Below are 15,981 nucleotides of genomic sequence, written 5' to 3' on the forward strand. Positions count from 1 at the left end.
GGGTCTTTTCCCACTCTATGATTCTATTATTTATTTGTTTATATTCACTGTATTTATACCCCGCTCTTCAGCCCTAAAGGCTCTCAGAGCGGCTTACAGATAGTTATTCAGACAGTTCCCTGCCCTCAGGCTTACAATCTAAAAAGAGACAACACAAAAGGAGAAGGGAATGGTGGTGAGAAAGGGGATCCACGCCAGTGGTTCTTCTCTCCCTCTGAGGCTGGGACCAAGGCAGATGAACTGGAGGGAGGGCTCTTCTTCTTCAGGCTAGGCCTGATGGAACTGGATCTGCCTTTAGCATGCAATCTACAGTGGGCCCTTATCTTATGTGGGGGATCCATCCCCCCCCCACGTAAGGCAAAAATCATGTAAGCTTGAGCCCCGTTGAATATAATGGGGCTCATGCTTGCAGCACTGTTCATTCATATGTCGTGCGGCTTCAGTGTAAGCTGAAAGCTGCGTATAGTGCGCCCGCGTATTCCAAAACTGAATTCACATAGTATCTAATGTAGTCTTGACTGTAGGATGATACTTCTTTAATACTGCTCCACTTTGTCAAGATGTCTTAGGATGGACTGCAATACTTTGAAGGACCTAAACAATAGACAGATGCTAAAAACCAATGTCTGGAAAATTTTCTTTTTTTTTGGAGTCTGTTGGCCGTTGGCCATGTTGGCTGGGAGATCCTATGAGTTATAATCCAAAGGAAAACAACTTTTCTAAGCTCCACTAAAGCCTTAGGAATGGTCCACAGTAGGAATGGGGAAATCTGCCAGTTTCAGCTTTTTGTGCATGTGAATTTTTTAAACCTCTGGTTCTTTCCATTTCAATTATAAGAGACATTTGTGAATTTTTGTAAACTCTTCCCAAAAGAAAGGAAAAGAACCAAACAAGTTCAAGAGGGACAGTTACACAGAGCATTGAGAGCAACATGTTCTACTTGTCTGCCGAGACTTGGGCCGATTCCAATTTCAGTTTAAAGATGGCTCACTCAAAAGAAAAGGTGGCAGATCTGACTCTGTAAGCCTGCAGTCCTTATCCCATTGAATACATTGGGATTCAAACTGAAACCTTTAAGATTTAAACCAGGTTGGCACAAAGTGAAGCCTAGGGGCCACAACATTTTTGTGGAGGGACTCCAACACCCTAAATAAAAATGCAACCTTCCTGCCTTATTTTCCAAAGAGTATCAAGGGCATTTCCATTATATTTGGTGGCTCCCAGGCACCCCTAGGAGGCCAAAGGACATTTAACAATTTTTAAAAGTCCAAAATGCCCTTTGGCAGACATAAGTGACATTGCTACCATTTCTTAATTCCCTAGCCCCCAACCAGATCAATTTAGACCCAGAAGAAGCCTTTTTTGGGACCAGAAATGAAAAGGAAATGACTTTTGTTCATGTTGATAAAAAGGGCCTTTTCTGGGCCTAAAATGGCCCAGTAGGCCAAAAGGACTGGTGAAAATGTCCCCCTATAGAGCATGGGGCAGTGGGGGCGTAAAATGTTTTGAGGGGTTGGGGGACAGGTGTCTTGGGCGACTAATGCAGCCATCTATTTTCCACAATTGCCCTCCTGTAATCTATTATTATTATTATTATTATTATTATTATTATGTTTTTGTGGGTTTTTCGGACTATGTGGCCATGTTCTAGAAAAGTTTATTCCTGACGTTTCGCCAGCATCTGAAGATGCCAGCCACAGATGCTGGTGAAACATCAGGAATAAACTCTTCTAGAACATGGCCACATAGCCTGAAAAACCCACAAAAAACTGTCGATGCTGGCCATGAAAGCCTCCAGCTTCACATTATTAATATGCTTTATTTATATAGCGCTGTAGATTTAATCTAAGCAGTTAAAGCCCCAGACCAGGCCAGATTCGAGTTTTGGGTACTCATGCATTCATTTCTTCTTAAATCTTGAATTCTCTCCATCCAGAATATGAAGAAAGTTGTACATTCTGATAAATGTTCCCCCAAATTAAACTCAAATGAAATTCTACCCCATGTTTAGTTGTCAGCCCATGTCTCTCAACCCTCAACATGCAACGTGATGTACCAGAAATCAAATGACTTATCTCTTTCATTATTAGTTTTTTTTCTGTGGTTTTTTTTGGGTCTTCATATGTTCCATTTGTTCACTGCCTCAACCATTTAATATAACAAATCTTTAAGATAACCATGTTCTAACTCAATAAGTATTACTTCAATGCTAAAATCTGGCCCTGTTCTAAGATTGTATGTATAGAGCTGGCATCTCTTTTCGAAAGCATTAACTAGTTTCTTCATTTTCTCTTGCAGACAGTGCTCCGTGATGGGAAGAGAGAGAGCATCATGAGCACACTCTTTGTCTCTCCATCCGACATCGAGAATGGCCAGACCATTGTCTGCCGGGCCACCAACAAAGCCATTCCCAGTGGAAAGGAAACCTCTGTCACTATTGATATTCAACGTGAGTGTTAATAACCCTTTGTAAATATAGTGTGCAGTTTCATCCGAGATCTGCTTTCCTGTTGGGAATCAATCCACATCCCTACCAGCCATATGTGGGAGCTGAAAAATCTATACTAATTTAGCAGCCATTTCCTTTCACCTTCCTAAAAATCCTTAGGATGGGGTTAAGCAACTTGTGATCTGCCAATTGTTGTTTAACTGCGTCTGCTCTAACCAAAATATCCAATCATATGAAATGGTGAGAGTTGCAATCCAACCACCTCTGGAGGACCACTGCTTTTCAACTGGGGCATTAGGGACTTTAGTAGATGTGCAGTAGGGATTTTTGTGTGGTAGATTAGGGATTCTCAGCACCTACCTCATCCCACAGTTCTGGGATTCAGGTGGGAATCCATGATAGTTTAATGGCTACAACACTGATAAATGTTTGTACTGTGATTTAGCTTGGATTATATATACTGATATTGAAGGCTGATGACAAGAGAAGGACAGTATGAGAGATGGAGACGGTTGACTGGCCCTTAGGAACATCTAACACATTAAATTCATTTGTCTCTTGTTCGATTCTTTCACTCTCTTCTTGATTTTACTGCTTTTTTACCCTGAAAAACTTTGGCTGAGACTGCAGCTTACCTTATAATTTCTGTTTCTAATTTTGCTTGCTCAGCTTCTCCTCCTCTGTCTACTCTGTTGGTTTTGCCCTGTATATAAGAGGCAGCTAGTATAAACAGCAAATGTAATGTTGCTACAGTGCACCCGCGCCATACACGGGCGCGCCATACGCGGCCTTGAGCATACACGCTCAAGCCGTGGGGCGTGCGCGGGGCAGAAGGGGCAGTGCGTCCCATTCAATTGAATGAGCGCGCGCGCCCGTTGAGCCCCGCCTGCGCCGCCGCACCACCGCGCACGAGCCCCATTGTTTCCAATGGGGCTCGAGCATAGGCGGAACTCGCCTTACGCGGAAGGATCCGGAACGGATCCCCCGCGTAAGGCAAGGACGGACTGTATAATGGAAAATCCTTAGTAAGCAAGTACAGCGAGAACTTCAAAAAGCCACTTTGTTGGGCTATAACTCTCAGAATGCCACAACCAGCATGGATATGAAGAGCTGCTACCTATTTATTTTGCCAGAGTTCTATCTATGGCCTCCCCCAGAGCTTTATCTATGGCTTTCCCCAACCCTTTAAAGCCTGCTTTCGGGTGCCTTCAGAGTGTGGCATTTATACACCGCACACTCCGAAGCTGCTGAGAAGTATGCCACCTTTGACAGGCTGGGAAAGCCAGCTCTTTCTCGGCCCAAATAGGAGTGGATCTTTTCTGCTCCTTTTTGGGCCAGCTTCAAGGCAGACTGGGGCTGCAGCTTGTGTTTGCTGTGGAGTGACGTCGCCAATGAGGACTAGAAGCTTAGTTTCTGCTGCTCCAGAGAACAGAACCCAGAACAATGCAAGCTACAGGAAAAGAGATTCCACCTCAACATTAGGAGGAACTTCCTGACAGTAAGGGCTGTTCGACAGTGGAATGCACTCCCTCGGAGGGTGATAGAGTCTCCTTCCTTGGAGGTCTTTAAACAGAGGCTGGATGGCCATCTGTCGGGGATGCTTTGATTTGGATTTCCTGCATGGCAGGAGGTTGGACTGGATGGCGCTAATGGTCTCTTCCAACTCTATGATTCTATGATTCTATGATTCTATGATTCTAGAACATGCAATTGGAAGAAAAGGCCACAACTTTATTAAACCAAACTGGACAGGGGTAGGGTTGTCCAAAGCATGAGGTCCAGATCTGGCTCATCAATCAACCCCTGGTTGGTCAATGAACCGAATTGCTTGGTCAGGGCCAAGCTTCAGGATGACATAGTGGCAACGGTAAATGCTGCTATCAAAGACATGCAACCAGACAATTGCATGTTATCTGTTAAGCCCCTAGTCACTGGGAGCTGCTGAATCGATGTGGCCTCTGCAATGGCCACAGCACACGCCCTCAGTGCTCCCGGGTCCCAAAGGACTCCCGATCCAGTGCTACGCAACCCTGGAAACCATGCCCACCAGATCCAGGACCTATGCTACCGCGCCCAAAAAGTTGTCAGCTGAGCGAGAATGGTGTCCAAGCCACTCTCCAAAGGATGCCGGGAAAAGAGAGGGCACCGCCTCTTTGGCATCCTGGCCAATAGGTTGCGCCCAGAAGTCTGGGGCAGCCAATCGGGGGCATTTCTGCCCTGGAGCATGCTGGAAGATGTAGTCTCCCAGCTCCGAAGAGCGGAAGGCCCACCCGATCCCCTAGAGTGGGCCAATGGCAAGCCCACCCATCCCCAGCAAAGCATGCTGAGAGCCCGGGCAAACCTAAAGGACAACAAGCTCGGCTATCCTCCAGCAGCAACAAGGCCGGCCTCAGTAAGTCAGAGCAGCCTCATTTGCCACAGCTACAATCTGTTTTTGGTAGGAGCAGCTTCAAGCCACCCCTTCAGGGCCATTTGTTCTGGCAGGAACTGAAGTTTTGTCTCTTTTGTAGGGAGTGTATATTTTTTTGTGTGTGCTTTGTCTAATTTCAATTTTTAAAATAAAAATTTGGACTGGAATAAATGCATCATTAATTACCACCAGTATTGTTATTCTTGCCCTTCCTTGCTTGCACAGAATGGCATGTATAAAGACATGACATATTTGGCCACAGATGGCACACATAAGACCTTGTGGGGTGCGAGAAGCCTTTTAATCAAATAAATAAAGGTGCTGTAGTCAAAGAAGCCCTCTTTGGAAATTATCTTAGAAGCAACGCTTGGAATGAATTTATTCTTAGTAACACAAGCATTCACTAGTCAGCCGTCAAGGATGAAGAAAAGTGTTCACAGCAGCCGCTGAAATGCAATCCAAAATTGAGATGATTCTGAATGACTAGTGCTTATTGCTAGATGAATTAACAAGATCCAGAACCAACCTGAAAATGAAGATCCAGAGACAGAAGGAAAGGGTAAAGGTGACAGTCCAATGCTGAGTTTACACATCTTGATGGCTCCGATGTCCATTGTGATTGAAATGAGGAAAATGGATGGGGAGAGGTTAAGAATGTAATTTAGCTGGATTGAGTTTAAATTGCTGACAGGTTGTCATATGTCACCTGTTCAGAGAAAAACAACACAGTCCCTTCAAAGCATGGTCAGTAAGAAACCAGGCTAGAACAAGAAATACAAACCTGGAATTATGTACAGGAAAATCCTAAATATATTGTTGACTGCAGAGTTATGCATAATAAGATGTGGAAGGATTAAAAGAGGCACGAGCATGGTGTAATGGTTTAGGCATTGGATTAGGACTCTAGAGATCAGGCATCAAATCCTCTCTCAGCCATGGAAGCCCACTGGGTAACTTGGGCAAGTTACACTCTCTCAGCCTCAGAAGAAGGCAAAAGCAAATCTGCTCTGAACAAATATTGCAAGAAAACTCCATGATAGGGTTGCCATAAGTCAGAAACAACACGAAGGCACAAAACAAGAAGCTCTAGTTGTCATAAACTAAGTGTATAACATAACTATATCATAAAAAAATGCCCCAACTTGTATTTGCTATATATACAAGGTAAGCTAATTTTTTGGTATGTATCCAGAAATCCCATTTTGCCCTACAAAACTGACAAGTAGCTTTGGATAGATTTGGCATTAATATCAGAGACAGTTGCATAGAAATTCTTTTCATCTGGCACTAACTCCTGTTCTCTCCCGCTTTGTTTTCTCAAACACCAAAAGCTGGTGCTATATGGACCTGGCAATCTCCTATGCAAAGCAACCGCCATGCATGCATGGTTTAAGCTGTGTGTGTACATCTGTTTTGTTTTTGCAAGGGCATCATTGCAATCCAAGAGAGTGAGAATGAGAGTTTGTAAGGAGATATTGAAATGCCAAGAAAACTTACTTATGACTGGTGTATAATAGGTAGTAAAGACCTAGCATGATGTAGTGGTTTGAGCGCTGGATAACTGGCGATCAGGGTTTGAATCCCCACTTGTCCATGGAAACCCACTGGGTGACCTAAGGCAAGCTACATTCTTTCATCCTCAAAGGAAGGCAAAGGCAAACCCTCTTGGAACAAATCTTGCCAAGGAAACCCTACTGCAGGTTCATATTTGGATTGCAATAAGTTGAAAACAACTAGAAGACATACAACAATATAGTGGGTAATGCCCTCTCCACTTCCTAATTGTAATGACTGAGCCACCAGTCATTTGAGGACTCCTCTCAAACCACAAAGGGTTAAGCCGGGGGGAGGTACATGCTAATGTGAAGTTACATCATAGTTGACCTAAAGCCCAACTGGCCAATCAGTAGAGCAGAGTTTCAAGAACCTTCCACCAGAGGCCTTTAAAATGCTTTTGAGAGCATGTGGTCTTTTGTCCTCGTCTTTTGTTTTGAAAGCCCAGTTGATGGTCCTGTGCCGAAAGGACAGGCTTAAGGGATGCAGTTTGAGCTAGGCAATGGGGGCCAGCTCTTTGCATCCAAAAATCCATCAAGGACTGCAGATCCCATCTCTGTGTGAGTAGCTTAGGTAATGTGTTAGCTAGTGCATGTAAGCTTTTGTTATGTTTATTTTTTGGCTTGCCTGAAATGAACATCTTGTAACTATACATTCTGTACCTTGCTCTATTTTGTCTAGTTAGAATAAATACCTTTCTTTAAAAATATCTGCTGCCTGTACTCCTATACATGTGCCTTAGCTCAGTTGTGCTTGCTCAGGTTAACATGGGAAGGAACTTAAGTCTTTAGCAAGTCCCAGTGTGTGCTAAGGGGAGTGCATTGGAGATTCACTGGGTTTTGGCAGCTTTACTAGAGGATCTCAAGGGATCTCATCCAGCTCAGCAGGGAGCAGAAATAGAGACCCAGGAGACTCTAGGGGAAATTAAAGGGATCAGCTGGGTCTAAGGGCCAAGAACAGGGTGGCTGTTTGGCTGCTTGGACCCTGGGATCATCACACCAGTGTTCATTCAAACTCAGGCCCCATTCAGATGCTGGATGAAACTGGGCAGAATCAGGTCCCCCCCTCCCGAATCCCTCCGGAAGCAAGTGCCTACTAAAAATTTACCTCAATGAGGGTAATTAAATCCTGAATGCCCTTGCAGCTCTTCTGGAGAGTTCATATTTACAGAACCAGTTTAAAATGAAGACGCCTTTGCTGTCAATCAAATTCAGTTCCGCTTTTGTCAAGGTGACATTTCCTGCAGCCATTGGGCAATCGGATGTGTGCTTCCCCCCTTCCTTTTTTAAAAAAAAACAGGTGGCAGTGTGGGCATATTTTGTCAAATTTAAAAACATCCAAGTGTGTGTGTGTTGTGTGTATTTGGGTCACTTCAGAATATGGATCTCCCCTGCCTGTGTTTTCAACCCCAAAATGCAATCTAATGCAATCTCTGCATCCTCCCTCCTTGCGACCCCAGAATGCCTCATACACATACAATAATAATAATAATTCCTCACCCCAAATGGCATCTCTGCATCCTTTACGTACTTTTCCTCAGCCACCCCAGAATTCCTTACAGACAGTAGCAAAAGCATTCTGTATCAATTTGCCAAATTGAAAGAGAAATATTTGTAACATTTGCATTGTAGCATTTGCATATAAAAATAATTTAGAAAAAAAGCCTTTTGCAAAGTGTTGTGCTGAGGGCAAGGAAATGAAATGGAAAGCAGCACATGCAGACACACAGTCTATCTATACATGTATCTACCTGTAGCAAAACGCATGCGCATAGTCTGTCAAAATAAAAAAATAAAAGAGAAAGAAAGCTGCCTGCGACAATGGAGGCTTGCTCCATTCCCTGCCCTCCTTCTGACCTGCCCTGAATTGACCCTTTCTCTGGCTCCTTCCTCCTTCTCCTCCTTCCGATGCTGCCCTCCATGGCACCCTTCTTTCCCCTGGCTTCCTCCTCCTCCTCCTCTTCCGTCACCCTGATGAAGGGGAGGCATGTTCCGCTCTCTGCCCTGCCTCTGATCTAAATCCCTCCCCTGAACTTGATCAGGGACAAGTTCATACAGTATTTGCCGGACCCGTTTTTTCTGAAAAGATACAGGAGAAACTCAGACCCGTGCTAAGGGGCATTTGCCCCTCAATTGGTGTGAAAGCCTCGGATTCGCTTGTGAAAGATTCGGGGCGAATATGAACTTCCCATGGTTAATCCAGGTTCTGATCCAGGGTAAAAGGTAGTCTGAATGGCCCCCAAATTACAACTCTAGCAATAAGATGTTAACAAACAAAAACAGACCCACAGCTAGGAATGGAAATAGCTGTCAAAATTCTTCTCATCCCTGGAGAAGTATGGGAAATATATTTACTGGTCTCCCTACAGGTCAAATATGATAAAATGCTTCATCTCTCACACATGGTGTGTGTGTGTGAATTTCCACTTGAAATCTGATATTCTGAATGGCGTTATTGCCCCAGTACTAAGCTGAGCAATTAAACAGTGTGTATGTGGAGGGGGGGGGTTGCAATTGACTTTTGTTGTTGCATGCCTTCAAGTCATTTCTGACTTTTGATGACCCCAATGCAAACCTATGACATAGTTTTCTTGGCAGGATTTGTTCAGAGGGGCTTTGACATTCCCTTCCTCTGAGGCCGAGAGAGTGTGACATGCCCAAGGTGGGCTTCTGTGCTTTTGGGGTTCCCATTGTGGCTTTATGGCAGTCAGTGTCAGAGTTTAAATTTAAGAGTTTAAGGCCTGCCTTACAAGATTATTGAACTTAATCCAAGTTTGTGAACACAACAGAGAATATAGATGTCCCATTCAATTACGCAGCTATTCCTTTTTTTTTTTAAGCTACTTTTGGGCTACCGAGTCATAACATATGGCTCTTCAGCGATTGTTGGACTACATGTCCCAGCATCTCCTAGCTGGTGTGGCCAATGCTGAGTAATCCTGGGAGCTTTAGTCCAACAACATCTATATCATGGACACTATGGCCCAGTACACATGGGCACTGTGTGACCCCCTGAGGCTGAAATTAGGGCTTGATAGGGCTGGGAGCCCAAACACACCCAGCCCTAGTGATGTCACAGGTGTGCACCCATCCACACGGCAGGTGTGACATCACGTACAGACGCCTCTTGGCAGAAGCAGCATCTTATGGTTGTGCCGCAGCCCTTATGATGCCGCAAAAAACTAACCACCTAGAGCTCTATGTTACTTAAAGACACATACAAACACACTTTACAATATTTGGAGCTTACTATCTAAGATGACCCCCTTTTTTGCACACTTTGGTATGGATCCTAATTAGTATTGTCCTATGGTTCTCATCAGTCTTGTTTCTGCTTTTATGAAAGAGAGAATAAAATTCTACAATTCAGGAAAGTAGGATGGGATTTTTCAGCCAAGACTCAGAATTAGATTGTCTAATCATTAACAAGCTACTTGCACACACTCACATGCATGCACGCACACAGTGCCTTCCACACACATATATATTTCCTCCAAATTAGTAGATATTGGCAATGGTATTTTTTAAATTTCCATTTTGTTACATGGTGTGGAAGTACCCTTTGCTTTGCTCCTATCACTCCCTTTCAAGCCTCATTCTGCTTCCAAGCACATAGTAGAGAATTCATTTTACACTGGCTCCAGTTGGAGACACATTTGTGCACAGTCTAGTGATGCACTCAATAAAGCCTCTTTTTATGAAGAGGCAGGGAGCAGTACTCCATAAGACACATCTGCCTCCCTTCCATATTTTGGGAGGGTATTTACTGTTGTCAAATTTGACCTGACCTTCTCCTCCCCCCGTCATCTTCAGCTGCATCTGTACATTTCTGCATCTGTATTTACCAACAATTTGCAATTGTGGGACATTCAATATTAGCATGCCAGCTGCTTTCCTGTTTCCAATTAAAAACTGGCTGATCAAATTCGAGGGCAGCAAAAATAAATAAATAAATAAATAAATAAAATTCACCACTTAAAACTTCCAACCGTTCTGCCGGAAGATTAACAGCCTCTCAGGTTGTTCTTTAGCATGTCCTGACAGCACTGGCAAGATAAAATGAGAAAATTTCTCACAGCCAGCAAGCAGTTACAACAGCTTCAAATGCTGGAGGAAAACAACACAGAACCCGAGGCATCATTATGGTATGCAGTACAGTATAAGGCCAGCGACGTGAGTTGAATCTCCAAAAGCAGTGGAAACCAATTCAAAAGAGGGAGATCCAATCAAGATCATTTTTAAAAAATACAAACAAACTCCAGACCATTAAGTACACCATACTGTGAAAGAAATAACAATAATAATAATATCCCATCCAGCGACTAGAAGAATTTTTCTATTAATAGCCACTAATGGGTTTATTGGCTTAGCCGCAGTGGATGATTGATTGAGAGGGGAGTAATAATAGCAGGATGGATTCATCAACCTGCTGCAGAAAAGGTGCAAAGTGACAGAGTTTCACCTTTAGGAGGGATTTTTGTAGTGATGGGTGAGCATTTTATTTTGTTCCCTTTTTAAAATGGAAGCTCTGCTAAATTTGCAAATATTTTTATACTTGTCATGTAATAATAATAATAATTTGTTTTATTTATATACCGCTATTCCAAAGATCATAGCGGTGAACAGCAAGTAAGCTAATTAGCAAGTAAGCTAATTTGCCCCCAACAGTCTGGGAACTCATTTTAGCAACCTCGGAAGGATGCAAGCCTGAGTCGAGCTTAAATGTGGGACAAAACAGAACGGGCAGACTTGTACATCCAGGTGAAGAACTTGGAACACTTACATCTTAATAATCTTGAATTCTTGTGTATTCAGGTTCCCCTGCCTCCCCCAAACAAGTATTTCATCTTTAACAGCTAAATGTCAGGCAATGATAACACAGACTATTCAAAAACAAGAACAGCTGTCCCTATTGAAATGTTAAGGACTTTTTAAAGATAAGGAACTGCTCAAGGAGAAGAAGGTAGCCCTAATTCAGCCAGATCATGATTGAAAACATAGACTGGGATCCTGTATTGGATTGTGCAGCAAAAATTTTCATATGCAGAGTTATTCCTTGCAATACAAATCACTGCATGGAATGGTTAACTTTACACATCTGTGCACAACATATGTGCACCTCCACTTCCTCACCCTTAAACTGAATGTGAATGTTCCACATAGGACAAAAATGTCCAAGTATTTCTATAGGGGAATTTATAGCTTGGGTTATGGTTCTAGAGACCAGTGTTCAAATGCCCGCTGAACTATGGAAACCTACTGGGTGATCTTGTCAAGTCACACTCTCTCAGCCTCAGAAAAAGGCAAAGGCAAATCTCCTTTGAACAAATCTTGTCACAAAAACCCAAGGATAGGTTCATCTTAGGGTCACCATAAGTCAGAAAATGACTTAAAGGCACACAACAAGAAACCAGCCCTAGAATTTCAAATCCAGATTTTTAAAGACATAACCACCAAGAAAGGACTAGGCCTGGATGGCTGAATCTGCTCTGGTTCTTCCCATAATGATCTCAAGTTCTATTTATCCCATATGTGAAGAAATTTCAATTTTGGTCAAATCTCATTTTTTTTAAAGAAAAATTGACACATGACCTTTCCCCATCCCTACTCAAAGGTAGTTTTCTGTCTTCTGTTCTGGTTTCTTCTAAGCCCCCACCTTTATTTAAAATGACATTTATGGTTGTAGTGCCACTTTAAATAAATGTAATACCACTTCTGCCCCCCCCCCAAGGCTGAATAAGTAATAATAATAATATAAAATGGATTTTGTATCCCCGCCCCTCTGAGAACAACAACAACAACAATAATAATAATAGATTTATTTCTAGCCCGCCCAATCACAAAGAATCCGGGTGGGTTACAACAATAAAATACAACAAATTACAATAGAGTTAAAAAATCAAACCCTAGACCTACCACCACCCCCCATTCCCAGTACTAAAAGTAATAAGAAGTAAAATCTGCAAATATCAAGCTGAAAAGCCACTTCTGATCTGGCCGGCTGTCTTCCTTGTGAGAACCTCTGCTGTGGGGTTCTGATCATAGGACTCTCTGACTCTGTTCCAGCATCTTGGTCCAGTTGGCCAATGCAATTTTAGGCTGCATCAATAAAAGTATAGTGTCTAGATCCAGGGAAGTAATAGTGCCACTATATTCTGCTTTGGTGAGTCCTCACCTGGAATATTGTGTCCAGTTCTGGCATCCACATTTCAAAAAGGATGTGGAGAAACACGAGCGTATCCAAAGGAGAGTGACTAAAATGGTGAAGGGTCTGGAAACCATATCCTATGAGGAGAGACTGAGGGAGCTGGGGATGTTTAGCCTGGAGAAGAGACGGTTAAGAGGTGATATGAGATTTAGATAAAGTAGTAAAGAATGGAAGATAAAGGGATATATTATATGTATGGGTGATATTATGTAAAAGTTTTTATATATTATTGTAAGGTGAATTAACCAATATTTTGTTTTATCAATTTATTATAATAACATTTATTAATTTCATTCTACAAATAAATATTTAAAAATGAAAAAAGAGAGAGAGAGAGAGAGAGAAGTAACGAAGTGTATATATGTGCAACAAAGTGAAACAATCACAAGTGAATGTACCAACTGAACAAGTGAAACGTTGTTAAACTGTCTTTCAAATAAAGTTTTATTGTTAATTACTTAAAATAATAATAAAAAAAAAATAAACAGCATACCTCCAAAAAAAAAAAAAAAGAGGTGATACGATTGCCCTGTTTAAATATTTGAAGGGATGCCATATTGAGGAAGGAGCAAGCTTGTTTTCTGCTGCTCCACAGAACAGCACACAATGGAGCAATGGATGCAAGCTCCAGGAAAAGAGATTCCAGCTCAACATTAGGAGGAATTTCCTTACAGAAAGGGCTGTTCAACAGTGGAACACACTCCTTCCTCTGAGATTTTGGTGGAGTCTACTTCCTTGGAGGTCTTTAAATAGAGGCTGGATGGCCATCTGTCAGGGATGCTTTGATTTAGATTTCCTGCATGGCAAAATGGGGTTGAACTGGATGGCCCTTTTGTCTCTTCCAATTCTATGATTCTATGGTTACTGCTGAAGCTGGCCATTGATGTTTAGGACCATGAGAAAGGTTGCTGTCTGTCCATTCCAGTTTCTGCTCTGAGTACCCCATCTCACAAATGTTGGTGACTTCCATCTGAAAATAGGCCACCTTTATGTTTAAATGCCATAAAGAATGAAGTTATTCTGGGGATCAATAGTTACAAAAATGATTTACCAGTAATCATGTTTTGCGATGCATGAAAAAAACATCATAAATATATCTGCACATGGTAATAAAGTTTCCCACTTTCTAGATTCTTCTAGGAAGCAAACTTAAGGGAAGCCCACTTTCAGGACAGAAGCAATCGTTGGGGCCCAGAGGAACAGATAGCACACCCCAGCCCTAAAGTATCATTAAATTGCAGAGTCAATCCAGCTTTGCATCCCACCTACTCTGAAAAGAGACCTGAGGTTTATAACAGGGAGGCTAAGTGACTCCAGCTGGAACATCTGTTCAAAGTCATTTCCATTCCACCAGCCACATCAAAGCAGGCCTCCTGTGAGTTATGCGGTGAACATCACAAGTGGGATTAAAATCATGTTTAATAGTTTGATATGCCATAAACTATTTATACTGCCAGAGCTCAGTGGGTGTATGGAAATTTGCATCCTGCATGCCAAGAAGGAGCGGAGCAAGGTTACTGCTTTTCTCCGACTCGTCCACCCGCATTCGCAGTTTTCTCCCGCTACGCTAATACTCCCATGTTTGTGCTAACAACTTTGGCTTGTTTTCGAAAAGCAAGAGACAGTGGGAAATATTAAAGGACTGTTGGCAAGCTGGAAATGTATGTGACGGGTTGAGGTGGAAGTTGATGCTCAGGAAAGAAGACATACATTTGGCAAAAATCGAATCAGACCCATTTTGAAATGTTGCCAGTTTGCTTGATATTAGTCATCAGGGCTATTTTCACAAAAAGGGCATTTCCCACCTTTTATGGCTTAAAACCAATTGCTAATCCCATTTGAGTATGACCATTGAATCCATTGTTAAATAGTAAATTGATATTTATGAAATATTGATTTAGTGGATGTATTCTAGTTGGGACTAGCAACTGGCTTTAGGCCGATGTCTTTTGAAGGATTCCTTGGCCCTGGTACCATTCTATGGCCTCTGAACACAGCAGGGTTCACAATGCTATCAAATGCCCAGGGAGGCAGTTTCGTTCTTTTTTGCCCCTCGGTCCATTTTAGGGCCAGGAGAGATCATTTTTAAAAAGGACGTGAAGTGGAAGTGATTTTCTGTTGTGAAAACAGCACACCAACATTGCACAAGCCCAGTGCACTCACAAATATTTCATAATAAAGATGGAAAGAATGTTCCAAAATACACAAAAAGTATTTTTTTTTCAAATGGGGACAAGAATCCTGGACTGACAGCAGGGTTTCCTGGCATTCAGAAAAACATCCATGACTGTTTTGTGAGAAAACGTCACTGTTTGCATTGTAAAGGTTATTTTTTGCACATAAAATAATATTTCTATGCAGAAATCTTACTTCCTGCTCACAAAATGCTGTTTCCTACACAGAAAATGTTGAAATAGGGGGCTTAACTCTTGCACAAAATTTGTGTATGGGTGATTTGCAAAGAAAGTAGCATTTTCTGTACAGAAAATAGGGGGGGGGTTTACACAGGATTTTTACTTTCTGCACAGAAAATGCACTTTCTTGTGCAGTATCTATGCAAAAGAAGTACACTTGTCCCTCCATATTTGCTAGGGTTAGTGGCACAAGACCCCCGTGAATATGGGAAAACCGCAAATAACAAAAACACCATGTTTATACCTGAGAGGACACCTCTCTAAGAGTAATCTCTAGGTCCTCCAGTGAAACTCTGTGGTCAACGTCCGACAGACGCTGACCATAGAACTGCGCTGGAGGAGCTGAAAAGGCCTAGTAGACTGTCCTCTCTAGGAATCTCTAGGTCTTTCAATGCAACATTTAGTTAAAGTTGATCATAGAGTTGCACTGGAGGACCTGGATATTCTTAGAGAGAACATATTAATCAAATCCATGAATAATCAAATCCACAAATATCAAAGCCGCAAATATGGAGGGATGAATAAGTCCTGGATTGCAGATTGGTTCCAAAAACTGAATGGTAGTTGACGATTTTCTTACAAGAAGAAGAAAATTGTTTGAATTACTCATTGCTCCCTTCAAGAAGAAGCTTAATAAAGAATCATGTCTGTACTTCACAGTAAATCGGAGCACCTGAAGTTAGCTAGCAATAGTTGGAGACGTATGCTCAGGCTTGAAAGCCAGCCCATTCAAAATCACACCTTCTTCTTCTTCAGGGCCACTCAGCCTGAGGCTTTTGTCCCAACTTGGATACCTGGGGAAGCACAGCAGCTCCTGAGATGTCAGCCAGTGTTACAATGTGGTGAAAGAAAAGGGCATCTCAAAGTTTTAACAGCTTGGAATAAAATGGCTTATTTCATAAAACAATAGATTGCAACTCCCAAATTTCCTAGCCAACATTAGCTAG

General features: G+C 42.3%; 1 protein-coding gene across 1 annotated transcript in view; it reads left to right on the plus strand.

Annotated features, from left to right (window-relative positions):
• KIRREL3 (kirre like nephrin family adhesion molecule 3) overlaps window positions 1-15,981 on the plus strand; it is a 691,985-nt gene that overhangs the window by 284,402 nt on the left and 391,602 nt on the right. Inside the window, 1 exon segment of the mRNA XM_042473983.1 lies at window positions 2,299-2,449. Within this exon segment, the coding sequence (XP_042329917.1) occupies window positions 2,299-2,449 (151 nt within the window).

Source organism: Sceloporus undulatus, chromosome 6 (genome assembly GCF_019175285.1).
Source record: "Sceloporus undulatus isolate JIND9_A2432 ecotype Alabama chromosome 6, SceUnd_v1.1, whole genome shotgun sequence".
Taxonomy (NCBI): Eukaryota; Metazoa; Chordata; class Lepidosauria; order Squamata; family Phrynosomatidae; genus Sceloporus; species Sceloporus undulatus.